The sequence below is a fragment of the Prionailurus viverrinus genome, chromosome A3, assembly GCF_022837055.1.
Source record: "Prionailurus viverrinus isolate Anna chromosome A3, UM_Priviv_1.0, whole genome shotgun sequence".
Taxonomy (NCBI): Eukaryota; Metazoa; Chordata; class Mammalia; order Carnivora; family Felidae; genus Prionailurus; species Prionailurus viverrinus.
In genome coordinates this window covers 119,279,780-119,293,948 of record NC_062563.1, presented here as the reverse complement: position 1 = coordinate 119,293,948, position 14,169 = coordinate 119,279,780, and the positions used below count along the sequence as shown (strand labels likewise).

At 53.7% G+C, this 14,169-nt stretch overlaps 2 protein-coding genes across 7 annotated transcripts; both read right to left on the bottom strand.

Moving 5' to 3' along the window:
* Positions 1–70: 70 nt before the first annotated feature.
* UCN (urocortin) lies at positions 71–621 on the bottom strand. Its single transcript, XM_047852112.1, has one exon. It carries the CDS (start codon positions 614–616, stop codon positions 236–238), a length of 381 nt encoding a protein of 126 aa, XP_047708068.1. The 5' UTR covers positions 617–621; the 3' UTR covers positions 71–235.
* A 303-nt stretch (positions 622–924) lies between these two features.
* Positions 925–12,000, bottom strand: MPV17 (mitochondrial inner membrane protein MPV17). Of its 6 annotated transcripts, none has more exons than XR_007150790.1 (9): positions 11,975–12,000; positions 11,401–11,475; positions 4,791–4,906; positions 4,474–4,566; positions 4,284–4,379; positions 3,994–4,026; positions 3,703–3,755; positions 2,066–2,153; positions 925–1,016 (listed from the first exon to the last, which is right to left on the bottom strand). XR_007150790.1 is itself a non-coding variant. In XM_047852111.1 (9 exons), exons 4-9 carry the CDS (start codon positions 4,896–4,898, stop codon positions 2,641–2,643), a joined length of 453 nt encoding a protein of 150 aa, XP_047708067.1. In that variant the 5' UTR covers positions 4,899–4,906; positions 10,587–10,692; positions 11,401–11,475; positions 11,975–11,997; the 3' UTR covers positions 2,434–2,640. The 6 variants fall into 6 exon arrangements, 4 of the variants coding, with proteins under 4 accessions (XP_047708067.1, XP_047708064.1, XP_047708065.1 ...); XM_047852111.1 differs by lacking the exons at positions 925–1,016; positions 2,066–2,153 and adding exons at positions 2,434–2,710; positions 10,587–10,692 and having other exon boundaries at positions 11,975–11,997; XM_047852108.1 differs by lacking the exons at positions 925–1,016; positions 2,066–2,153 and adding an exon at positions 2,434–2,710.
* Positions 12,001–14,169: the final 2,169 nt, after the last annotated feature.

The window sequence follows — 14,169 nt, the reverse complement described above, 5'->3', positions numbered from 1 at the left end:
ATAGGAGGCCGCACTTTCCCCCGGGCTCCCATCCTGCCGTGGCTCCCTGCGCCCCACAACCGAGGCCAAAGGCTCTTCAGCACTTTTATTAAAAACTGGTGACGCACAGAGTGCTCAGGGCATCCCTGGGCCGCTATAGCCCGGCGGGACTGGGTCAGTTCCAGTCGCGCACGTCCCGGCCCAGGGGGTGGAGGACGGGGGTCGAGGTTCTCGTGGCCGCAGACCCCCCCGAAGATCACTTGCCCACGGACTCGAATATAATGCGGTTCTGCTCGGCGCGCTCCCGCTGACTCTGCGTCCGCGCCAGCTCCAGCAGGGTCCGCAGCAGGTGGAAGGTGAGGTCAATGGATAGCGGAGGGTCGTCCCGTCTCGGCCGTTCTCCCGCAGTCCGGGGTCCCCATCCTCCCGGCCCCGCGCGGCGCGGGAAGCGCTCGGCCAGCAGCAAGAGTAGCGCGCGGGCCCCGCCGTCCTGGTTCCGCGCCCCAGGGCTCCAGCGCAGACTCGGGTCCCGGACCCCCGCGACCGCCGCCTCCGGGCTCCACTGGCTGCTCCCCGGGCGCAGCGCCGCCAGGAGCAGCAGCGCCGCCAGCAGCGCCGCGCGTCCCACCTGCCTCATGGTGCCGCCGGCCCTGGACACACAGGCATAGCGCAGGGTGAGATGCGCCCGGGGCAGGTGGCGCCACTCCCCTTCCCGCGCTCATCCAGCTCCCCCGCCGGGCCCCTGCGGCTGCCGCCCGTGCCCACAGCCTTCCCTCCAGCCGCAGCCCAGCCCAGCGCCACCCTGTCCTCCCTCCGTCCCTCTGAGCGAGTCGCGATGAGTGAGCTATGCGACGAGTCCGGGTGCTGAGGGAGTCAGGGCGGATGCTCCTCCGAGCCACTCACAGGTTGCCGGAGAGCGTCTGCACGTTGCAGGACGGCGCTCCAGTCTCTGTCCCCCGGGCAGGCTGAGGGCGCCTTGGGGAACACGGGGTCTGTCCCGGGACCGCCGCCAGCCTTATATAGCTCCCGGACAGCTCCTACTGACGTCAGCGAGGAACATGCACTGATTGTAGAAGCAATGACGGCCGCAGCCTCGAGTCCTGCCACTTGCGAGACCCGGAGGGGCGCACCTCAGAACCAGAGACTCTGCGTTCTGGCGCCAGGGCTGGAAGCGGCCCCAGATTTAGGAGAGCGAGAAGCCGGCGGGGCTTAACGACTACGCTGGGAGCCATGAGAAAGAGAGAGAGAGAGAGTCCTCTACCTGCCGGCAGGGATTAGGGCGATCCCCAGATCAGACCAGTCAGGTAGCCAGCCTCCCGTGGCACACAAAAGAGAGGCTGGACCGCTGGGCTGTCAGTGGCGCCCACCCTGCTGTTTGCCTCTAGAAGGGGGCCGGAGGCACTGAGAGGTTGTGCTGCTCAGACCTAGCCCCTAGCCTGGCTAGCAGTTCCGCAACCTAAGGCCATCAGGAGCACAGCCGGCTCCCAGCTAGGACTCTGGTTACCACCCCAGAGGCAGCAAGGCAGGCGGGATTCTTGATCTTATTCCAGCCCCGTGGTCTAAATTCTAGGGCAGTCTAGGTGAGGCACCATTAAAAGGAGGGTCTCTGGCCTCTGGGTGCTTTCAGACCACAAATGTGGGTCCATCTACTGAGTTTGCCCCAAAGTGGTATTTTAGCCATGTGAGTTTTTCTTCTGGGAATCACAGCCACAGTATTACTATACCTTTGACCTCCAGTGAAGATCACTTAGGAAGTCGGGGAACCTGTCTCAGTCTCTTCACATTGCTACAACAAAAATATCAACTCGGCGTCTTATAAACAAACATTTGTCACAGTTCTAGAAGCTGGGAGGTCCAAGCTGACGGCGCTGGTTCTCTAGTGAGAACCCACTTGCTGACCTGCAGAAAAAGTACCTTCTCACTGTGTCCTCACATGGTGGAAGGGGTGAGGGATCTCTCTGGGGCTGCTTTAGAAGGACATTAATCCCTCATGACCTAATCACCTCCCAAAGGCCCTACCACCTAATGCCATCACTTTGGGCATTAGGTCTTTAACATGAATTTTGGAGGGGATACAGACATTTACCTATAGCATGTGGGTTCAAGTTTCCACTCTGCCACTGGTTGGTGGTACGGACAGGTCACCTCACTTATATGGACCTGGGTGTGCTCATCTGTAAAAGAAGATCAGGGTTGGTGTCTCTAGACTTCTTTCCAGCTCTAGAAATTCTTACTGCCCCATAGGTTTCTGCTGCGTCCTACTCACCGCTTTTGCAGGTTTCAGACTACATATTTAATAGCATACTTCTGGAGGCACCACATAAAGGGTCTGTGGCCCCCAAAGAGCTGGAGTTACTGTAGGGCTGGGAAGGTTAGAGAACAGACGTGTCTCTGAAGAGTGGGGGGTGAGTGGCACTGCTGGGATATGCGTATAAACGAAGGTTGACAAGACCATACAGTACAACGAACGTTTATGGTGGTGGTTGTACAAAACCATTAGAAGGGTTTTAATGGTTTCAAGAGGAGGCGGGTGCAAAGCCCATTAAGTTCTGAGTGGCACGGAACCCCAGGAAAGCTGATGTGCCCACTCTGAGGAGGCTGTCTGGTGGCTCCAGGGTCAAGCGGCATCCCCACAAGTGCAGGCAATGGAGTGAGGCGGGCCTAGAGCCGGTGAGCCTTCCAGGACAGGTAGGAGTTCCAGAGAACAGCCACACACTGGACAACGGCCAGTCTACGGGACAGGAGGGGCGGCGTGAGGATGGTGAAGAATGGGGAGCAAGCAAGGGGGCGGGGAGAGCTAGGAAAGTGCAACAGAAAAGGAGGGCTTGTCTCTGAGAACGTCCACATTCAGGTCTCCTTCCTTCAGCCCTGGAGGGACGTGTGGCTCAGACCGGAGGACAAGCAGGTTGGGGTCTGGCACTGCCCCAGAGCTCTGTCTGCTGGACAAGAGCCTCAAAGTTGAACACCCTCATCTTGCCAAGTGTGGCTCTGATTCACTCCTGTCCAGGCTCCTTCTGACTACACGTGTCGGTCTGTCTTATACCAGCTGGGATTTTATCTTCCAAAACTGCGCTGCCTGCCATGTAAAGTGGCACCTCCTTCTCCTTATTGTAAATTTACCTTCCTCTAGTTTCAAAGAGTGTTGCAAAGACTCTAATGTTGAGAATCTGCTCCCCAATTCTTCCTTTAAGCTATGCTATTCATGTCAATGTCGACTCTGTCCCCTCTGAAGAGTTCATATTTTTCCCTGTTCCCCAAATCCCTTCATCCCCAATAGTTTCAACTACTCACCTTGAGTTCCACTATATTTTTACTGTGGTTTCAGCAACTACCTTTATTACTAGGGTAAAGTAATACTCTGCAGTGGACTAACCTGGCCAGGTTCCCACTTGGCTCTTCCGTCTACCCTTCTGTCTAACCTAGGCTGTTGCCTCCCACCCCCACCCCAGGCACTGTCCCTGCAGATATGCCATCAAAGGTGGGAGCTCAGGTGGGACGGAGACAGGGCTGTGGAGCAAGAGCCTCTCCAGGAAGATGAAAGAAGGTCAGTGGGCAGGTGCTGGGACAGGCTCTGTAAAGGATAAGAGGTTCTGAATAAAATGCTTGAGAGTGTGAGGCGCTGCGGCTGGGGCAGTGTTCTGGGAGGCTCTAATGTGATTCGAGGTTGAAAGGAGAATCGCCTTATGCATCTTCTTTGATGGGTGGGGGCAGAACCTGTCTTACCTGTAATGAAGGGGGACCAGGTAGAAGTTGGCTAACTGCACAGCAGGCCAGAGCTAGAAGAGAACGAAGGTAAAGGTTGGGGGGCTGCCTCCATCACCCGACCCCCGGACTCACTGCCTGGTCTCACTCCGACTTCTGCAGACAAGAACAAGGTGAGCAGCTGAGTGAGTGCTTCCCTGAGTGTGGTGCCCACTCATCCCAATGGAGGGGCTTCTATGTCAGGAGGACCCCCATCCCGGGCACGTCTGGACTCAAGCAAGCAGGACGGGCAGGGGTGGTGTCATCGCTTACATAGTAGTTGGTGATGAGGGCATCAGGATAGTCCTGAGGAGACAAAGAAGGAACAAACTGACCCTCGCACTTGCTTCCAAGCCGCCCCCACCTCCTGGTCTGTGTGTCACACCCCACACAGACTTCTGTTCAAGGAAGTCTGTGCCACACCCATCAGCTCCTCTTCTCCAGAGCCTGGGACTCTGCCCGGACTCGCACCTGGCTCGTCCCCATGAAACCTGCGTCGTTCCCCTGGGACTGCCGGGCTGCCGGCCAGAGACCAGAGGCTGCCCCACACCTGCCCAGCTCACCTGCCGTAGCTTGGCCCAGTTGTCCTGGGCTGACAGTCCGTTGAGTGCTCCTACCAGTGGGAGGAAACAGCCTAGAAAACAAGGGGCAAAGCCCCCCTAGGGGAGAAGAATTAAAGGTCTGTGAGCACCTCAACGCCCGCCCTCCCCCAGCACCGCTCACCCCTCCTGAGCCCCTTCTCCTTCGGCTCACCTGATCCAACAGCATCTTCTTCAGCGCATCTACCTTGGTGGTGCCAGGGACGAGCCGGTCCAAAACCCTGTACCAGCCTCCCACTACGGGGCCCTGAAAGTGAACCCCGGGGAGGAGAGAGGGTATGCAGTGAGGGAAGCACTTGGCTTTTGCATCAATCACAAAGCTCCTCTCTTCAAGGATTAGAAACCAAATCCCAGTAGAAGCACACACTCAAGGTTGGCTTAGATGGAGAGAGGCCAAGGGAAACTAAAGAATGACATGGAACTAAGGCCACCGTCCGATCCTCCAGCAGCCCGGCTGTGGGCGGAACTTACCACAAAGCCACAGCCCACAGAGACCATGGTCAGGGTCCGGCCAGTCTGGTGTTCCCGCAGACCTCGCCTCTCCACCAGCTGCTGTGAGATAATGTCACCCAGGCCCATCAGGGACCCTGTGCAGGGTACACGGGTATTGTCAGGACACTCCTGGACATGGGCTGCCATTCCAGGTAGGGAAGTGAGTCCCTGAATGAGGCTCTGACACTCTGAGCCCAAGAGACTAATTCTGGGGCAAAGAGCCAGTCCTTCACTGCTGCTTCGAAACTCTCCTCTCCCAAAGATGGTGACATCTCCCCTGTGTCCTGTTAGAAAGTGGGACGAGCAGCCTTGATCAGGCCAGGGCCCATGGACTCTGCACAGAGTAATAAAGGGAAGTCCCAGTCAGAGACTGCAGCTAGAGGAAGGAGAATTTAAGGTGCTTGGGGCTGAGAACCAAGGACGATCAGAATTGGAAAGGCCTTCCAGATAATCCCATCCAAACTCCTGCTTTCCAAGGTATGGAAATGAAGGCCTGGGACCTCCTATAACCAGTAAGGGGCAGAACCAAGGCAAGAACCAGGTGGCCTGATTCCCTAGACAGTGATTTTTCCAGGACGCCACAATACGAAGAGATCATGTGTAGAATGGTAAGGAACCCTGGTTTCTTCCCCCCAGTCCAAGGCAAGACCCTGGACAATGTCTGTCCCCTGGGTCTTGAGGTCTCTACTTACGGATAACAGCAAAAATAATTCTTTTTCTAAAACATGGTCCCATGTTTAAATGGGACCATGCGGGAAGATGAGTGGCTGAGCTGGTAAGAGTCCCCACAAGGAGGAGTCCTGGCTACCTCCTAGCACAATCAGGTAAACCCAGGCACCCGCATTCACAACCTCAGACTGAGCTGACAATAGATATTATAGCCATTTCTCTCCCAGGCCTTTGTACCTGCTTCCCCTTCTGGCACTCACACAGACACCCTGCTCCAAGCAGCCTTAGTCAGACACCCACACCCAGAAACTGAGACAGAAATCGTCACTGTTTACAGAGCCCCCGTCAGTTATGGTGGCGTGATGGTTCCTAGCGAACACACACACATAGGGTCACTCGGGAGTGACTGTATGACCTCCAGCTTGCCCGTCCATCTCACTGAGTAATGAGGGCCCCCCCTCCAGTCCCATAGCTACCACTGTCCCTGTGCCCTCAATCAGCACTGGGCAAACACATCCTTTAACCCTGTTCCTTGGTCCAGAGCTGGCTCTGACGTCCACACCGGCTGCACCCTCACTACTCTTCCTCTGCACCCTCTGCAAAGCCCTGCCCCTGATCAGTCTCGTCAGAGGCAGCTGAAGAAGGCGGAGGGCCGGGGCTGTGATCCGCCCCCTCCCCCCCCATCCCACGGGTGACGGCACTCCCAGGCCCGTGGAGCAGCTCTGGGACCCCCGACAAAACCATCAAGGCAACCTCTCCCAGAAACTCAAAGTGGTGGAGGCTCTTCCCAGAACATGGCTAGCCACAACCTCCCAGAGGCCAAGGACAGAATCCTAGACATCTCTGTTCTCTTATCCCCTGCCACACCTAACCAACAGGTTCGCTCTGGGAAAGGCATGAAGAACTCCAAGTGTGAGTGCTCCCCAGAGTAGCCCAGCCCGCAGGACCACGTGTCAGGCTCAAGGTGTGAGGACAGGTGGAACTGAAGGCTTGCTCCCCACTCCCTGCTCCATGCAGTTAGCACTTATCTCCCTACGCCCTCGCTCACACCCCCCCAGGGAGGGGTTGCTGCTGTGGCCATGCAGAAAGGGAAGGGGACCCTGAGAAGCCCCGGAGAGGGTGGAACAGAAGGCAGTCACTTCTTAAATGAAGAGAGTAACAGTCTGACCTTCTACTTGGGCAAGCTGTTTAACTTACAAACGGCTCTCGCATATTCGATCCTCACGAAAGGTCTGGGATGTAGACTCACACCTCCATTTACCATCTTTGAGAGCTGAGGTGATTTGGTAAGGAGTGGAGTTGGGCTGAACCAGGCCTTCTCTCAAGAAGGAGCAGGAAGCCAGGGAATCACGGCAGGGGCTGAGACTTGGGCTCAGGGGTCAGAGGGTGCCAAGAGGCCCCTTCGGCTGCTCTGCTACTCGCAGGGGGTTCCTGCCCAAGCAAGGCCCCAAAGGCTGCACATCAAAGAGACTTCCTAGACTAATGCACTTCCTTTCTGTCTTCTACTCCCCAGGAGCTGACCCTCTCTGTTCCTTGTCCCCTTGTGGGGAGGGCAAGCAGCAATCTTCCTGGGTCACAAGAGCCACAAAGAGATGAAGGTGTGTGTTTCACTCTTCGTGGCTTGCCAACAGTCACCCAACAAGCTAACGGCAGAGCAGGAATGAAAACCACAGTCCTGGGAGCCAGCAGGACTTTGAGAAAGATGGCTTCCAGGCCCCCAGACCACGCTCATGGAACCCGAGGGACTCCTGAGCAAAGGGCAGCGGCGAGAGGCAGTGGGCACGTAGCTCTGTAGCCCCTGCCAGCTTTGTCCATTTCAGACAAAAAACCGTGCCCAGCAGTTCCTCCTCTGCCCACACATCAGAAGGACTCTGGGCCTGCAGCAACTCCAGGGAGGTGCAAGGCTTTGGTCTGAGCACAGAACAAGGCCTGGTCTCTGAGCCGAGGGAATTTGAGCAAGAAGAGCTGACATTCAGGTTCCTCATTCCACCTTCCCCAGTGCAGAGCCCAAGCAGGCCCCCACCAGGTTCTGGGAGGCCTCCTGGACATACTTGGTTGATCTAGATCTTTCCGTGCTCTGGCTCCCCTTTCCTTGGATTTGTTTCCAGAGGGTCAGGGCAGAGATGTGAAGCCCGAGCCCTGATGGGGCAGGGTGAGGGGCTGCTGGGCAGTGATGCCCCAATGCCAGGCTGGGCGTGGAGCCCAGCAGGCAGACGCTGGCGCAGGTGTGACATCATGCCCCTGGGTAGGTGCCAGTTCTCATGCCGTCACTCACCACCAGATTCAGCGGACTGAGGGGGTTGGGGAGAGGCTGCCTCTGAGCAGAGATCTGTTTGGGACCACCCCCTGCCCACTAGTGGAAAAGCCCCAACTTCTACACCCTCGTCTTAATTCCCTACTTGCCCCACTTTGTTCCCCTCCTGACTTTGTGTATGGGGTCTTAGAGGCAAGAAAATAAAGCACTAATGGAAGATGAGAAGGCTAAGTGAGGGGCAGGAAGCTGGAGTGAGGAGCAGGAAACGTGTCCTTGAGCGCAGAAGGCGTGGGGCAGCAGGTAGGGCTCCCGGCATGGGGCCCAAGGTGCTGTAGATTCACTCCTCCCCAGAAGTCTTCCACAATTAAATAGCTGCCTGGGCCAGGGGCTTGGTCTGATAGAGACCAGAGGCAACTGAAGCTGGGCAGAGAGAGGGGAGAGTGTGTCCTCTGGGACTGGGCTGAATGCTCTCCCCACGCCTGGCCCGAAGCCATCCTACTGCTAGAAAACGAGACAAAATGGAGGGTTCTGCAGCTTTGTCAGGTATGGAAGCCCAGACCAGCTGGGGCTACGCTCCGCAGTCTAAGGCCCCAGCGGTCTTGAGTGCAGAGCACTGCATTGGGAAGCACCTTACGTTCCAATGCCAGCTCTACCACCGGCCATGGGGACCTCGGTGCACATCACCCCTGCCCCCTGCCTGCTCTGTGGTATCAGGGGCTGGACTGGATGCGCCAATGCCTTTTGAGCCCTCACATCCTGGTGGAATTCAGATTCTAGGGAAACCAGGGTCTGTAGAAGCTTGGCTGTCTCCATAGCAGGACTAGAGTGGCCGGAGATGGATGGAGCTGGGCCCCGGGCCCACTGGAGACTGGAAGGGCCCTCCAGAAAGGACGGGAAAAGGCTGACTCAGACTCTGCACAACACGCTTCCCAGGCTGCTCAGGCTTGGCCAACGCTGGGGGGTATCAGACACTTCTTTTGAACCATTTCAGATCTTGATTCACTTATCCCTTACTCCGGCCACTACTGCGGCTCAACCTGATCGATCCTGCCTCAGGCCTAAGTCATATCTGGGGCTGTGCTGTTGATGCTTTACCTGGGACCACGCACATGTGATCTGGGGACGCACAGGCGTTGACATCCCGTGTGGCAAACATTTGACCACTGTGGGGTGAGAGCTGGTGGGTAAAGGATTCTTCTTGTCTCCAGAAAAGACTATATATATATAGTTCTCCCATATAGTTCTAAGAGGCATTTCAAAGAGCTTCTCGGTCCGTTTTAAGGGATGAGGAGACACATGTCCTAAGCAGTATGCAATATGATCTTTGTACTGGCTCTCCCTCTTCCCCTGCAGGATTAATTGCTACTCCCTTACAAAGTACCTGCATCGAAACCCCAGGCTCTGCTATTTGGAGAGCCAAGGGTAAGATAGTCACCCATGATCAAATTTAAGGCAAATGGAACAAACTCAGCTGAAAAACCACTCTAAAAAGAATAGCTTGTCATTTAGGGTTGACAACACTCATGGAAAGGGCCAAGTCCAGGAGGCTTTATGTCTATTGAACTTTTTTTTTTTTTCTTCAAATTTCTAAAGCCTTTTCACAGAGATAACTCCTACACTGACTCTGTGAGGTCATATAACTAAACTCAATTCCTAAATAAGGAAACCGAGGCTCCAAGAGGTTTACTGATTTACTTGCCTGGTTCACGCAGCTACTGAGTGCTATGGCTGAGATTCAAAACCTGGTCTTGGGGCGCCTGGGTGGCTCAGTTGGTTAAGCATCTGGCTTTGGCTCAGGTCACGATCTCACAGTTTGTGGGTTCTAGCCCCACATAGGGCTCTGTGCTGACAGCTCAGAGCCTGGAGCCTGCTTCCGACTCTGTGTCTCTCTCTCTCTGCCCCTCCCTTGCTCACGCTTTCTTTCTCAAAAATAAACATTACCAAAAAAAAAAAAAAATTTTTTTTTAAACAAAAACAAAACCTGGTCTTCTAAGTCCAAGTCTGAAATCTCTCTTCTGTCTTCCAGTGTGATGAGCTACCCCATGGGACCTTAGGAAGCACTGTGCAAGGATCTAAAAACAGCTCGATGAGCTAAACCCACCTCTTCCCTTCATTTGTAGTTTGATCCAAACACATTAGCAGCAGGGAAGGAGATGTCTGAGAAAAGTGCTACCTATAAGGTGCTTCAGGGCTGTGCGGAGACGATGCAGGTATAGAGCCACACACCCAGACGGAGATACAGGGCTCCAGCACCCCAGTCCAGTCACACATATGCACTTGGGCCCCTCTGAACTCTAGCTCCTCCCCTTGTCAATTGCACATCCCTTGGGAAGGGAAACACAGGGACTATCCCTCCCTCTCTATTCTTGATGGCCAGGAGGGGGAACCTTCCTTCCGGCCGTTAAGGGCCCTGAGGGAGTCTGAGGCTGGCAAAGGGCCCAGCGTGTCAGTCCCCATCACAGCCACACAGTCCAGCATGAGTCACCACGCGCGCAACCAGGTGAGTCATGCAGGCTGACGGACACTCTGAGGACAGGACATGGGGTGGTTGGGCACAGAGGTTGGAGAAGGGCCCGGGGAGGGGCAAAAGCATCCAACCCTTGGCCAGTCACCCGGTGAACTTTCTAGTGCTGATGTGGGGCTATTCCAGTAACAAGACTGCTGTTCCTCCCTGGGTTTCATAGCTTGCCGCTCCTCCTGACAGTCTTCGTTCCAGAAGCCCATGGTCCTCACTAGAATCCTGTTCCCTTCTTCTAAACATAGGCAAGACCCCATCTTAACCTGCTCACTCTTGCACTGCTCCAACAGTCATAGACCTTCTAGTCCTCCCCACCCCCCACTATAAAACTTACTTATCTCTGTGCCATCTCTGGATTTCTTAGCTAATGTGCAAAATAAAGATGGTAACAAATGCAGGTGAAGTCACTGGGTTGCCTTTGTGAGGTTGTTATCCAGTCACTGGATTTGGAGTAAACATAAATCCTTGATTAGTATATGGTTTGGGGATATATAAATAGGTAGTAAAACTATAAGAAAAGCAAAAGAGTTGTATAAACAAAACTCATGAAAATGGTCCTCTCGGCTATACAAGTCAAGTTAGGGATAGGTGCTCAAGGGGTCTCGAGCTGGGTAGTGATACAAAAGTAATCAGTTTTAATACTATTTAAACTGTACACACGTCTTAACTATTCTTTTGTATGCTAAGATACATTTTACCAAAAAAAAAAAAAAAATACCACAAAGAAAATAAACTGGGGTAAAAGTCCTGATCCCAGCACTTATTAGGTGATTTAATGCAGACTCTCAGATCTTTGTGACAACCCTATGCGATAAATGTGTCTTGAAAGTGTTTTGCACACTGTAAGATGTTAGAGGAGCGTTTGCTATTGTTTTCTAAGTTAAGGCCTCCTGGAGCAATGCCTTTATCCCAAAGGGATGACTCCTCAGCTTTCTGAGGACTTTCAGATCCTACTTTACAACTAGGCATACCCTTTCCTTAAGAACAGCCTTGGGGACCCACCTTCCCAAAGACTGGGGACAACTTGGGATGACAGACAGCTAACCCTTCAAGGGGGCTGAATAGAAGCAACTGAGGGAGGTGTGGTGGGGCGAGCTTTTGCCTCCCAAATCAGCCTGCTCTGGCTCCACTCAGGTCTATTCACTCACCAGCCGTCAGGACCTGTACTTTCCACGGGTGAACAGTCAGGGCTCGCTGGTATGCCCGCCAGAGTGCCATGATTCCTGTCAAGCCAAGAGGAGAGGGGGGTTACCCTCATGGCCTCTCCCCACAATTAAAGAGACGCTTGACTTTCCTTTGTGCCCACTCCCTCTCCCCCTCCCGCTTCCAATATGTCCTAGAGGGGCAGAGGCCTCAGGAGAGATGCTTCCTGGACAACTTCCTGTTATAGGGATCGTCTTAGGCAATCAGGTAATAGAGGAGGGCTGTAAGCGGCTACTGAATGTCAGTGGCAGCTACCAGCCACCCCATCCCCCGCCCTGAAGCAAGGCCACCTGGGGACCTCCTTCCGTACCGAGACACGTAAGGACAGTTTGCTCAGGCTTTTACCCAGAGCTTGGTTGGTCCCCTGAGTCACTTTCGGTTGGAACCAGCCCGCATCCTTCCTGAGTCCAACCGGAAATAGGGCCTATTATTCCCTGGCCTGGAAGAGGTCACAGGCGCTTTAGGCGCTCTCAGCACGCGATGCTTTGAGCTCGGGACGGAGGATCACCAGCCACTCACCTGCTCTCGCGTCCAGCCCCTCACGTGACCCGACAGGAGGCGGGACTTCCGCCGCAAGCCCCGCCCTTCCGCCCGGCTGGCCCCCAAGCTTAACCCGGCTCCCGGGGCTGGAGTGGGAGTGGACTGAGCCACAAATACCCGTGGAAAACGGCTCAGCTCTCAGTCTGTGGGCAAACCCTTTTCCAAGTGTGCGCCCGGTCTCGGTGAGGGCCCCTCCTGCCATGCTTCCCACCTGACCTCTGCCTCCTCCTGACCCCTCTCCGCGAGGCCCGGGCTTCTCAACCTGGGTAGACCCTCACTGCTCCCGCGCCCCGGAACTGGCCAAGGTGCTGACGCCTTGCTCAATCTCGGGCATCAGTTTGGAAACATAGTTAAGTGCGTGTTATTTTTTCAGTGTCCTTGGGTTCTTCACTCGCCTTGATTGTGAGCTCCTGAATAGGTGAAAGTGCGTCTTGTTTGTATTTGCCATCCTCTTAGCACCTAGGTCAGTCTTTGTCCACGACGGGCCTTTAGAAATGCTGCGCAGGGGCACCTGGGTGGCTCAGTCATTCTGGTCAGGTTGTGATCTCACGGTTGGTGAGTGGTTGGTGAGTTCCAGCCCTGCATGGGGACCTCTGCTGTCAGCGCAAAGCTCTCTGCGGATCATCTGTCCCCTTTCTCTCTGCCCCTCCCCCACCTACACTCTCAAAAATAAAAAATAAACATTAAAAAAAAAAAAAGAAAGAAAAAGAAAAGCTGCGTAAAGAGGACTCCTCCCTGGAAAGCACAGGATTCCAGAACCTCAGAAGGTCCTTACTGGTTCCATAACTAGTGGTTTCTGCAGCCTTGGTCAGTACTATATTTAAGATTCCTCATCTGTTTAACTGTTTTTCAAACCCCTCAGTTTTAGGGGTTTATAAGGAGACGTTTGGGGGGATATCACCACAGGTTCTTCTTTACCTCAGCTTTTAAAATGTATTTTTAGGAAAAGCCATTTTTAAACAAAGGGGCCCACAACTAAAAGTGGAAATCAATAGATTCGGTGATTTCTTAATCCCTTTCCAGCTCTAACATTCTAAAATTTTGTGAATGTAGTGAAACATCCTTTCTAGGGTGGTGGAAACTATGACCAGGTCCCTGGCAGTACATTTGTCAGGCTGGCAGCCTTTATATCCAGGGAGCCCACACTTCAGGGAGCAGCCATACGGGACGCTTTCAGGCTATCTGGCTAGCTCTAGCCCCAGTTTACTCAATTCCTATATGATTAAGGCAGGGAGAATCCTGTCACAGCTACTGGAGAAACACAATGAGGAAGCAAGATAATTGGGTGTCACAAATATTTAACTAAAGGCTCCTATATACAAAACACTGTGCTAGAGTGAATTTACACTGGTAAATATAATAGACCAAATGAGGTAGGTTGGAAACAATTGTCCTCTGAAGTCAGGCTGTCTACATTCAAATCCCAGCATCACCACTTAGTAAACTGACCTTATTCAGACTGCTTAAACTCTCAATAATAGCAAGTAAAATGGGGCAGTACCTACCTCATATGATTAGGTAACATGCAAAATACCTGAAATAGACCAAGTGCTTAATAAACAGTTGTTTATCCTTTTTTCTTCCTTTCCTCTTGAGAACACATGGGAGGGAGAATATTTACCAGAGAAATCTATGAAACTCCTTGATGAAAGGTGAGATTTGCATTGGGACCTTGAAGGATGAATAGGGTTTTTGTGGAGATGATGAAAAAGGATGCTCCTGGAGCAGGGAAGTGTGAGCAAACGCACAAAGAAAGAAAAACACAGGCATCCATGGATAGTATAAAGTGTACACATTGGGAGGGAAGGTTGAAGTGGAACAGCCTGGGGAGAAGAGGGTTTATGGTGGAGAAAGACAGCAAGGGCTGATAGCAACCTCCTGATTTTCTTTTGGAGGTGGAGACCAAGGCTAGAGTCCACAGGAGGAGCAAGGCTGCCAGCACCGACCTCTAGCCTCAACAGCAAGGGTCCCCAGGTCCCATCTTTTCTGCCACTGAAAGTGGAATCCCATGAGGCAGTGTTAAGGGGCTGCTGTGTAGAATGAACAAAGCTTCTCTGCAATGGAAGGCATTTCCCTGTCAGCTCAAAAACAAAAGTGGCACAACCAGAGCCCGATCACAATGGGACGGTAGAAGACTGGACTCCTTTGCACCGACATGGGTTGTGGTCCCTCTG

Excerpts from the sequence above, each read along its gene's own strand:
- MPV17 (XM_047852108.1), bottom strand. The coding sequence starts at position 11,470 with ATGGCACTCTGGCGGGCATACCAGCGAGCCCTGACTGTTCACCCGTGG. Across the intron at positions 4,907-11,400 it reads AGTACAGGTCCTGACGGCTG|GGTCCCTGATGGGCCTGGGT; the intron begins GTGAGTGAATAG and ends TACCCTGCACAG. Across the intron at positions 2,711-3,702 it reads CTGGTCCCCCTTCATTACAG|ACTGGCCGTTGTCCAGTGTG; the intron begins GTAAGACAGGTT and ends CCTGTCCCGTAG.
- UCN (XM_047852112.1), bottom strand. The coding sequence starts at position 616 with ATGAGGCAGGTGGGACGCGCGGCGCTGCTGGCGGCGCTGCTGCTCCTG.